We start from the raw sequence: 12,468 nt of genomic DNA on the forward strand, positions 1-12,468 counted from the left end.
GAATGTGACACGTCCGCATGGGTTGCTGTTCTTGTTCGGGGTGATTGATTGCCTGCTTATCAGGTAATGTTCATTACGTGGCAGGCTGGCACTTTTCGAGCATCGTATTTGTCTGATTTTTTTTTTATTTTGATTAATTAATGAACATTATCATTATCATGAGCACAATGGAAGTAGACTCCTGATGCGGGTCACTGGAGTATGAATCTTGAAACAACTTCTCTCCTTTTTTTTTTTTTCTTTTAGTTATGAAAGTTTTGATGGCTTTGATTAGGTCTCTAGCGGTAGTTGAGCAAGGAGGTGCCTGTGATTCACCGGTTGAATCATATGCAATTTATTCGTTTGTTTACTTGTATATGTCCAAACAACTGGATTAGTATTGGTTAGATTGATAAGCATAATTTATATAATGAGATAGCATGGAACCAATAACATGCCTATATAGATTCTCACGTAAGGCTAAAGGTTCAAATCCATTCAAATCTAATTATAATTACTATGATCGGCCAATGGCCAGCCCGCTGTCTTTCCACCCCTGTTGATGGTGGGGATCATTCATTCCTCCATTTAATTAGATTGAATTCTATGTAGGATCAGCATCTCCAACTAGCTGCCTTTCCACCCCTGTTGACTGTTAGATGAGTGAACCTAGATTTTAAGTATGTGAAGAATTAATGAAACTATGAAACTTTAGTTTTGGACAACATTATTGATGCTGTAGATGAAGACATAATCTACAAAACAGAATAAAATTATTGAAAGTAATAAATATAACATAAAGTAAACTCAAACAAAAACTTTTGGCTTCCAAGATACAACAGCTATTTCCCAGCCACACCACAGCACACCCCTAATCTTATAACGCTACCAACTTGTCACTGGTTCTTTGTGATATGCGTCTCTGTCAATAATAAGTTGGATGGTCAAGCAAAACCTAATCCCAGTCTTCCAAAGTCGAACAAAAGAGGATCGAAATATGAAAGGCTTCCGATATTTAGCTTCGGCCCTGCCACATATTAGCGAGAAGCAGCCATTACTGTTTCCCGATGACTCTTAACACACTAGTTTCAATGGCGCGAGTCACTGTGGGGTGGAAAACAACGCGTTCCAGTGTTGTGCATGATTTGTTCCTTTTTCACTGTCTTCAATGAAATCTAGTTATGCTCTTTAAGTCTATCTTTCTCTCAAAAACAAATCTGCTGTGCATGACAGCTGATGACAACCATCAAGAACAACCCCAATACATTGAAACTGTTGCTTTCTTTTTCTTTTCTTTTTTTCTTTTTGATGTAACCTAAAACCATGCGTGTGGGCCTGAAGATATGTGCAAGATTGAAAAGTTTATGCTAGTGCACACACAATTAAGTCTTTGCTACCATGGAAATCAGAGACGCCGTTGTTTTAGATCCAGCCTGCCATTATTTTATATTGGTTGGGCTGAGTGCAGACTGATAGTCTAAGTTAAATACACAGGACAAATTTGAGCCAGCAATTCATAACATGTTTATTGGAATAAAAAAAAAATTTGTTGCTATACAGGTTTAGCCATGTAAGTTGTGCTTCTCAGAGGAGAAAATTTTGGTTGTAATATCTTTTAAATCACTGGATGGAAGCGAACAAAATCATGTTGCCTCTTAATTAGTAAAAGAGAGACGATGACATGGAGATACTAGATCGATGGTATGTGGGCCAGAGATGGATGGGCTGGGCTTGGGTTGCGAAGGCAAGTAGCCTGGAGGAGCTGGGCTTGGCGGGCATCCTCCGAGACCAAAACGTCTGGTGGGCACACCTAGCACGCATAATTCAGAGATGAGAATGAAGAGTGGCATAAGATAACATGTCTTATTCTCGAGCATTATCTGATTGCCGGCCTCTATCATTTGACTGGATAAGCTCATGATATGATATGATTAAGGTAAGCTCTATCCTAAACATGATGAGGGAGTAAAAAGTCGAGTCCTCCTCCTGCCCCATGGATGGATTCCTTGAGCACACCAAGGCAAGGTGATGAGAGGCCCCATGTCAAAGAAGATGAGACTTTCTCACTTCTTCAGCATTCTTCCAATCCTTGGACATCTTAGGCATCTTCGTCCCCGGCACCGGATACCCTTCCACCACCATGGAATCACCCTAGCAGCCAAGGAGAGAAGAGATGGCCCTACGGGCCGTTCCATTCCCCGGGTCCATCCGGCTGGGAAGGCGCATGAATCCAATAGCCAGGCACGTGGGCTTGGGCCTACCATCCTATATGATTGATGCCAGTTGTCGCCTATTTGTCAAGCCTCCATTGGACCTCGCTCTGCCCGGCCTCGCAGGATTCGGGTGGAATTGACCACGAGCGGACCGAGCGACCGATATATATCCTGCACCCGAGGGATATCAAATCTTCCTATATTCCACTAAAAACAGAGGAACCAAATCTTCGGATATGGAGTCCCCCCAAAGCTCAGAATCACAAGCATTGGAATTCTATGATTCCGCGTGGTCCTGAACGGATAATGCACCTTTAGGCGGCAAGTAAAATCTAGAAACGGGATAAGGATGATATCCATCATAAAGGAAACATGCTTACGTGGAGTCCAGGACTAAAGTGACCTGCAGAAGCCTCCATCACAAATTGGTATGCAAGGAAGGGTCGGTATAGCGTATCAGAAGCTGTAGCCTCGAATCCAATGCGATGTGGTCGGCTAGGATATTTGGTACTCTTGAAGCTTCGAATCAGATAATCCGACACCGGAGCATCATTGATTCAGTTAGGGCTTTCGGAGACTTTAAGCCATATGATGGTATGCGATATCGATGATGGCATCTTGGAGCACAGCGCATTCTTCAGGCAAATTGCTGGACAACATTAGCTCGTAGCTTTAATTATTTTAAATTTTGTCATTTTTGGAAAAGCTGGAAGAGTCATTTTAGTTCAAGTGGAAGAAGCATATTTGACTTTAATATGAACCATATGACAACCATCCAAAATAAAAAGCATATTTTACTTCAATATGAACCAAAATAAAAAGCATATTTGACTTGAATATGAACCATAGGACAATTATCCAATATGAACCATATGACAATTATCCCAAATAAAAAGAATATTTGACTTCAATATGAACCATATGACAATTATTCCAAATAAATAGAGGTTGGACAGGGAGAGCTGCCTCTGCTCTGGAGAAGTCAAATATCTACGCTAGAGAAGTCAAATAAGAATGCACCAACAAGATGAGTGGAAGTCAAATCAGAATGTACCAGCAAGATAATATTTCTTTTTTCACATTGGATTACCGAGTAAAAATAATCTAAAATTGCCATTATTTGATGGAAATACTCTTACTTATATTATGTTAATACCATATTTATTGAATACATTGATATATTTATTATTAATAATTAATAATTCATATATATATATATACCAAAATTTACTAAAATTTATTTATAACAAAAAATTTATTTTTGAATATATTATTATTAAATAACAAATATTTACTAACTCATGTAAATATTTTTGCATCCAAACATCTCAAATTGATATCCTTCGTGCAAATGGATCATAAATAGCCAATAAATTGAAAAAAATATTTTCTAAATTATTTAAATAAAGATATTGTTAGAAATTTGACAATATGCATATATAAGATTACCTCCTACCAAATATACTAATTTTTTGTTCGGTGCCATTTTTTAGAGTAATTTTTTCAACCAACTAAATATAATAAAATATATTTTTTTTTCCACGAACAATTTTTATATAAATAATTTTTAGGAATTGTTGCATTACTTCTAACCTGGTATACCCTATCAAATGAACCCTAATTGATGCACATGTTTTACTATCAACACTATATTAAGAAACCTACCAACTTCAGGGACCATGAATTAGTGGTAAGGAATTGGTATTCCAAGCCCAGTTGGGGGTAGGAGGAATGCAAGAAACGAATTTCGCTTTGTCCTCAGGGCACAAAATTATAGACACCACGTAACCACACAATTCTGATGGTAGATCAGAATCAATATGCCACGTATCCTCTTGCCTTGACAACAGGGCCCCGCAATCTGCGCCTAAACGACATACACAAAATCCAGTCTGCACTGGGGGAGGGAGGGAGAGAGGGAGAGAGAGAGATTAACATCGCTCGTGACTTTAGTGCCATGGATTGCACCATAACTAGTCTGCGACAAGTGATCGAGGTCACTTAGGTCATTATCACTTGCTGCTTTTAATCCTCAACAGGTCTCTTTTGGATCTTTCATGGAAGTCATATGATTTCGATTTTTATGAATAAACTTATTTACTTATTTACCAGATTGAAACAAATTATAGTTGAATAACTCGTAATTTCCTTCCAATCAAGCAATCTGAGAAAGCTCTCACTTCCAAATCCCTTTCTACAGTTTGACTGGCGGCCGCCGCACAGCACCAAATCAAATCAAATCTAATCTAATCTAATCCGCAATTGAGCCTCAACCATCGCGCGTATATTCCAACGAGAAACGTCAGGATGGGTGGGCGGTGGAGGCACCCAGCAGCGGCATCGCCCACAGAGATTGAGATGGCCGTTTATTATCCACTTCCCGACGTGTCATCGACCCACTGGCCTCGGCCCTTGCAAACGGACGCATGGATGGGCCCATACATGTTGTTGCTTATCCGTTTCGATAAAAATAAACAAAAAATTAATAAGGATGAAAGAAAACAGAAAGATATAATTCCAGTGGGATATGGAGTTCTTGGAGGAATAGGAGAATCGAATCAAATCATGGAAACGAATGATAAAGGTAGAAAGGCGGTACGTACCAAGAAGGAAGGAAGGAAACATATAACTAGAAAAAAAAATAAAAAAATAGAGAAAGAAGGAATTTTTTAAAGAAATTTTTGTTGAAAGGCAAGGTTTTTTTTTTTTTTTTGTTTTTCCCCCACTCTTCGTCTTTAAATGCCGGCACATGGGCTCGGAGACGCCGACAAAGAATAAAGGGGGAGCGTCGTCGCCGCCTGTCATCGCCTCGGCCTTCACGTGTATCCTCCGGGCCGACCCTTTTGTTTCCTTCTTACCGTCTCCTTTCTCGGGTTTCGGGTGCTCGCGGCGTCGCAGCTGGTGTTGGGTTTTGGGTTTGGTGAGAGAGATCCTGCGGTTGAGGTAGTTTTGTTTGTTGGGATACTCTCCCAGGGAAAGCGTAGGATGGAGGGCAAGAAAACCACCGCTTCGACTGCCGATAATCTTTTCGGCCAGAAGGAGGCGGCTTCCTCTCCCAAGTCCTCCTCCTCCTCATCCTCTGGCTACTTCAGCAGTGTCTTCCCTCCTGCTTCATCGGTATATCCTCGTTTCATTTCTTTGTTTCTGGGTCATGTTCTTGCTGCTGATCGTGATTTCTTTCTTTTAATCGAAACAAGTTCATCGTGATTGGTCTCGACGTTTTGGGCTATGGGTTCGTGTTCTTATTTCATGACTTCCGTGTTATTAGTGTCAGATTGTAGTTTTTAGGTTTGTGAGGTTTTGTTGGTTCTCTCTTTTATGTCGCCTGCATGACATGGTTATGCATTTTGTGGTTACGGGCTTGCGGTTTCTCTTTTTTATTTGTTTCTTTTTTCTGTTGTTGGGGTTGCTGCTGATGTGGGCTGGAAATTTTGGGGTCATAAATTTATATTCTTTGTTTGTACTTAAATGGATTTCGTGATTTGGAGATTTTGTGAGTTGTTATTTGAAGGTTGTGATCTGCTTGATTGGTTTTGTGATTCTTCACGGGAATGATATGGCTATCTATTTTGTAGTTAGGATTGAATTAGCACCGACCCTTTCTAAGTTTTGCGTGTTGATTTTGCTCGTATTTTATCTCAAGTGATAGCGTATGATTGGTTTCTGTCTGTATTTTCGGGTTTGTAAAGGTAGCTTCTAACTTCGGAGAATCAGAGATATCGTTTTCTTTGTTATGATGTTAGGTTATGGCAAAGGATTCAGCACGTTCGGACTTGTACCGGACATTGGACAAGCAGACAACTGAGGGTCACATTGGGAGTGCTCAGAGCTCCAGAGCAGGTTCTTGGACATTCTCTTCTTGATGTAACTGTTTCAAGTCGAACATTTGTTTCTTGCGGGTTGTGTCACTTCAATTTGCTTGACTTATATGCTTGTTACTCATGGAGCCTTTGATCATCACAAGTAGTTTTTCATAAACAATTTTTGAGTTTTCCCCCCCATGCAACGTTCCTTTCACTATTCAAATTCCTCTTTTCATCAGAGCATAGCACATCCTTTTTTTTTTTTATTTTTGGCATTTCTACATAGTCTTGAAGCTTGATGTTGGGATAAGTGGTAGAACAACGTAAAATGATATAATGTTGGACTAAGTAATAAAGCACCTGCAAATCTATTTATAATTACCCTACACATGTTGGGTTTGTTTGTTATGCATCTGATTGCAACTATAAATTTATTAGATCCAACACAAAATATTATTTCAAGACTATAATAAGTGACAATCTCAGTTATAAAAAACTTATATTTTCAGGTGACAAATATCAAGGCAGCCCAATCAAAGGGCATACAAGCAACAAGGATGGAAAGTCAGCTTATCCCACTGAATCAATAGAGTCACCCTATTTTGGCTCCTCTGTGCATTATGGTGGAAGAGAATTTTATAGCAGCGCTCCGTCCGTGCGAAGCTCTGGAGCTCCTAGTAGTGTAAGTAAAAACTAAAATACATGAAAATTACATGATATGATAAAAAGTGTTTATGCTTATGTAATTTAATTCAACTTTTCTTTTTCTATCTCAAGAAGATGAAATTTAATTATATAACGTGCGTCATTTTGCTTTTCTTCATGCTCCAAACTGTTGCAGTTTAAAGCCAAGGATGAGGATAATTTGGGTGATTCAGATGTTGCCACTAGAGGTGATTGGTGGCAAGGTACAATATCAGCTCGAAAGTTGATGTAAATAGCATGTGCTGGGGAGACAAATAGTTCACTTACTTTATCTTTTTTTCTTTTTTCTTTTGACTTTTCCAGGTTCACTGTACTATTGAGGATACCGTCTAGACCAGCATGCTCTCCATTTAGGTAGGAAGAAGGGACTTTGAGGCTGAATTCCGTATTACTTTCATGCATATTATCACTTTTGATTATTTTTCTAGTTCCAATTAACTCGATCTATTCCAAAAATCTTAAAATCCTGTATTCTTTGTTTTCTTCTCAATTTATTATATAAATGTAACCGTGTGCATGTTATGCCTGCTTGAATAATCTTTTGGGCGAAGGGTTTTGATATGATATTAATTATATTATTGTTTTATTGCAAACATAGAACTGCTTGCTTATATGTTCGTTAAAGCCTTGTCAACAGATTTTAACTGCTTTAGATGCATTCTGTACTTTGTTTATCGGCGCAACCTCACCATCGATAAGTTTTGCAAAATTATCATTTAATATATCTTTGTTTTTCACTCTGCTCACAGGGTTTTTATCATTATTAATGTCATTTAGATCAATAGAACTATAGGCTTTATTGACAAGGAAATTTATTTAAGTTTTTCAATTGCAGGACTGTTATAGTTCTTTTTTGGTCTGTGATATTGCATGTTCATAAAAAATGGAAATGGCATGATTTCTGCCTCATTACCTTGGTTAAATTTGGTCTCCTAAGGTTCCTTGTTGTCCATGTGTTGCTAATGTTTATTCACATGAAACATTTCCTAATTTGCCATGCATTTTTGCTTGTATGAAGATATTCTGATTTTTTCCTTGTACTATAGGCATTGGTATGGTAGAATTCCAATTCTTTCTAATTTCTAACTACTTCAATTGACGAGCTTTAGCACAATTGTTCCAAAGTATCATAGTTTAAACTTTAAAGAATACAAATTGGGTTTGAATTGTCTTACAATGGTGTTCTTTATGACTGATCATTGGTGCTTGATTTCGGCCATATCAGTCTATATAGACACACTGTGAAAAATGATTGAAGTGCTGATCAAAAGTTGATGAGTAAATTTGACTTTTGTTTTGATTCTGTTTCAGCTGAAATCATATTATTTAACAGGAAATCATGACAGCTTGGTTTTTGAAAAATTCACCAAATTTTGGAGTTTATTAGCTTCATCTCCCTCTTCAACAAATTGAAAGTGATTTCTGGTCTCTTTATATTCCCTACATAGTCATGCCATGACAGTTTCCTTGGCTTGTCAATTTCATTATATTACATCTGCCAAACTTTATACTCGTAATTTTCTATAAATTTGCAGCTTCATATGGTTTCTCACTGAGCAACCAAGGATTTCATAGCATTTAGTAGCTTCTAAATTGCTTCTTTTTATGTTTTTCTTAATACACTTAATCATACATTTGCTCTCTGCTTCGGGTATAGATACGGCATTGCTTTCTGGTGGTTTAGGGCCTCCTTTCATGAGTCTTCATTTCAGTAATCAGAAGTTTCATTGGGTTTGCTATACTTTCTCTTTTATCTCACCCTAATTCTTGGATCCACATCTTAACGGTTACAATCTCCTCTTGGCCCATAAAGATTAGTGTCAAGGCATCAACAAGCCTCCTCCCTCTATACAGAAACCTGCATTGCCACTTGTTCCTGTCCATGTTAAACTACTCGATACTTGGTATTCTTGTCTCTTCTCTCCACCAAAATTCTTTTGGTTACTTCTTCAATTTGCAAACCTTGACATAAACAGGAATATTTTAATGTAAAGGGGGGTGATTATGAATGACATTGCATTCACATATAACATTGACCTTCATATATTCTTTGTTAATGCTTTATTAAGATTTTCTAGAATAATCAACTCTAACCTATACTTTCTATTTTTTTTTCGCACATATCCCTTGATTCCTGTGTCCCTCAAGTATCAATCAATAATAAATTAGTTGGTATTGTGTGGTTTGCAAGTGTTTTATATGATAATATTCTAAAAAATTTATGTAGCTGCACATTCAAAAAAAATATGAGCAGATTTTGCAGATATAGAATAAGAATAATCACTGTAGACCTGTCTACTTCAATTGCAGATATCTCACTACTTCACAGGTTCATTTTAGTTCGATTTCCTTTTGATGTACTTATTGCTATACAACTTTGATTGTTTCGGACAATATTGTTGGAGCAGGACGGCCTTTTCTTTTTTCCATTGCCATAACTAACACACCACAGCCATTATCTACAACCTCTCTCTCTCTCTCTCTCTCTCTCTCTCTCTCTCTCTCTTGCTCGCTCTCGCTCTCTATCTGTGATCCATGCAAGTGATTGTTTATACGCTTGAGAGATAATACATCTGTAACTCCACCAGAATCTATCTGATGCCAAGCACATTATAGATTTACTCCTCCATACTTGAGTTTGCAATGCCAAAGCTTTAACTACTATAAGCAGGTTGGCTCTCGGCTTCCTCCAGATTATTTTCTGTAGGTTGGTACTTGGAAGTTGATTATCATTTTATACCTCTTGAACTTCAGTAAGAAAATAGTTACTATTAAGTGTAATTGCTGGATGACCATTTCCCCGAAAATGGTGTGTAAAATCCAATAATAAGGTGTATTCTTATTTTCAAGGAAAAGATATGGAGCACTTTTTATTTCTATTGAACACACAGTATTCCAGACGTTCTTGTAGTAGAGGTCTTCTAGAATTGCCTTTTTCTTTTATGGAAGAGGTCTCCCGTGAGTAGCACTCATTTTTAGTTCAGTATCTTGTCATGTTCGACATGGTGCAGGCGATAAAAGATGGTTCTGTGAAATGAGGTTCAGCAGCACACCTCTATTTATCAAACAGCCTAATGTGAACATATTTTGAGGTTAAAAGCTAAGTGAGGGGATGCCATAATAGTTAAAGTCAAACATGAGACACATGGATATTTGAGCATAAAAATTGAGAGCGGGTGTATGTTGAAAATTTGTGGGGATGAAATTTCCCATGATGTTGTATCCTTATAAGTTGCATACAATTAGCCACAATCTAGGCATACAATTCATATGCAGAACACCGCCTTTAGAAAATATAGCGAACGCATCTTTCTGCCATCATATTACTCCATAAACTCGACAGTAGTATCTGGTGTCTGACTAAGTAGTGTCTGCAAGTTGCATGTATTTTATTCTATAATCAAATTCTGGAATGCCCATAACTTTCTTTTCTTTTTTTTCTTTTTAATAGACAACCGAATTTCCTGTACGCTTTGTTTTTCTAAATGCTTTGTTTTCTTCAGCTTTCTAATTTTCAGTGATCATAATGCGTTGCTAACAGGTACTTCAGGGAGCTGCTGAAGATAGCTGCTATATAGTACTCCAGCTAGTGGTGAAAGTTGCATTTGGTTCATTAGTGGAGGCGAGAGTTTAGACGAACCGAGCAACCAGTTGTTTTTCTTTTTCTTTTTCTGTTTATAGTTCAGGGTAGTAGGGGCTGTTCATACTTGGTGAAATAGCAGACCCTGTCTTCGGATAGGTTTTCTTGTTTTGGACTTCAGTATGTTCTCCAGTTAACTATACTAGGCCTTCACCTCCAGCTTGAATTGTAGTGAGGATGAAAGGACACTTAATTATGTATGTTTTTAATATATGAACATATAATACTAGGTATGTGTTTATAAGTTGATTTTGCTGTGTGGCCTATTCTAAGAAAATTAGTCTAAATTGATGTATCTATGAAGCAGTGGCTTATAACCATACCAGGTTTTCATCGATTTAATTGAAAAGAGGAAATATGTGTGCCTCCTGCACCCTCCACATTCCAGATCATCAGATGACAGCAAGCCCTCATTGTTCATGTATCTATGTTTTAAGCCTTTCAGCACTATCTAGGGATATAGCAGGTGCTTGCTTCTTGTGGATAGATGGTCTGTCATCTTACTTTTACTCCTTTAGAACACATTTTTTATTTGATCCTGTACATAGGCAAGTTTCTACCACATGGTATGCTTATTTTTGTATGAAGGCTTGTTTTGTCTACTTACCGCCAAGGGATGATGAGACACAAAATGGCCATGCGAGTGAAAGGGACCACAAATTTTCAGTCAAGAATTAAACATAAAATGGCAATCAATCCATGGGGCAGATAAAATGGCAATCAGTCCATGGGGCGGACCTTCGATTACCCCCTATGAAATAGCACCAAGGAGTTGTGAAGAGGACCTATCTCGGTATCATTTTATTGGCGACCAAGTCTTAGCAGAATTAAGAATGTATTTATTAAAACCTTGGGACCATCTTGCCAACAATATCAAAGAAGATTGGGGAAGTTTGGTCTCGGCATGCTTAATGTGATGGGCCGTTATGTTTCCCCATCAATAGAATCTGATGTAGAGTGTCAGAAAAAAGAGTATATCCTTAGCTGAAAAAAACGATATTTCCAACTTCTAAACTAATTTGGAATTTCTCCCGGCTGAAGTTTTCCTTGAGTCGATACAAGGTTTAAGATGTAAAATCGATTTGTAAAGCAAAAGACACCATCAGTACGAGAAAATTGAGAATACTATGAAATTTCCATATATCCCAGGACACCGCAAACATAATTAATATTTGAAACATTAAGTTTATGAGCAGGATTGATTAGGATAATCTCCTGCAGACAATCTAACAAATATAGCGTAAGGTGATCGCCTAACATGATAGTTAGCTAGCAGCACGAGTATCATAGTGACAGGATGTTGCGCAGCTTTATCATTCCTCATTATGGAGTTTAGAACTCTTTCAGATTTAGTTGTTTTAAAACAGAAATCACCAGGGAATTGAACTGAAGAAAGCAGGTGAGTGTATATCTTGGATTGATTGCATAAATACTTGCATGCATCGATGATAAAGTATCAGGTTGGCGATCATCGAAGCTCATTAGCTGAAATAGAAATTAGATGCATTTACGTACCATGACGGTTTACTTGAGGAACTTTATGAGCAGAGCGGGAGCCAAAACTACTCTCAGGTCTCAACACAGCAAGCACTCATTTATTTTCCATGTTCATACACCGCTTTTGACATCATATGGCATTTTCGACATCATAGATAATAAGCCAACAGGAGCTACAACATTATGACAATTTGATACCAGCGGCTGCCAACCGTAGTCATCAGTTTCCTTCGACCCTTCGCTCATCGAAGAACAGGAGAACATGGTACAGATTGTTTTGACGAGAACAAATTAATCTGGAAAGCAGATCAGAGAGAACAAAACATTGTAGTACTGAACCCACCACATTTGTATCCGAGATCCGATAGCTTCTGCAACTCTGCACAGCACCTAGCACTTGAAACCTGGGGGCATGGGCATCTTGTGATGCTGATGCAATGGAGCCATCCGAAAGGCCATTCCAACCACGGGAACCTTTCCGCATTCCCCGGCGGCTCCATCGACGCTCTCTAGCCCAGTGATACTTGCAGCCACAAACAATCCAAGAATGCGCAGGTACTTTATTGTAACTTCCATCTGTTACTCTTCAATTAATGCACAGAATATGATCGATCGATGTTGGGTATGTATT

At 38.1% G+C, this 12,468-nt stretch overlaps 1 protein-coding gene across 1 annotated transcript; it reads left to right on the forward strand.

Moving 5' to 3' along the window:
• Nucleotides 1-4,690: 4,690 nt before the first annotated feature.
• On the forward strand, nucleotides 4,691-10,584 carry LOC103715493 (uncharacterized). The gene is made up of 6 exons (XM_008803133.4): nucleotides 4,691-5,309; nucleotides 5,936-6,032; nucleotides 6,505-6,677; nucleotides 6,837-6,903; nucleotides 7,004-7,054; nucleotides 10,242-10,584. The coding sequence occupies exons 1-5, from the start codon at nucleotides 5,178-5,180 to the stop codon at nucleotides 7,018-7,020; spliced, it is 486 nt and encodes a 161-aa protein (XP_008801355.2). The 5' UTR covers nucleotides 4,691-5,177; the 3' UTR covers nucleotides 7,021-7,054; nucleotides 10,242-10,584.
• The last annotated feature ends 1,884 nt before the right edge of the window (nucleotides 10,585-12,468 follow it).

Source organism: Phoenix dactylifera, chromosome 14 (genome assembly GCF_051530095.1).
Source record: "Phoenix dactylifera cultivar Ajwa chromosome 14, Ajwa_hap1_PhDact_Kaust_v1.1, whole genome shotgun sequence".
NCBI lineage: Eukaryota > Viridiplantae > Streptophyta > Magnoliopsida > Arecales > Arecaceae > Phoenix > Phoenix dactylifera.

Excerpts from the sequence above, each read along its gene's own strand:
- LOC103715493 (XM_008803133.4), top strand. The coding sequence starts at position 5,178 with ATGGAGGGCAAGAAAACCACCGCTTCGACTGCCGATAATCTTTTCGGC. Across the intron at positions 5,310-5,935 it reads TCTTCCCTCCTGCTTCATCG|GTTATGGCAAAGGATTCAGC; the intron begins GTATATCCTCGT and ends TTATGATGTTAG. Across the intron at positions 6,033-6,504 it reads TGCTCAGAGCTCCAGAGCAG|GTGACAAATATCAAGGCAGC; the intron begins GTTCTTGGACAT and ends TTATATTTTCAG.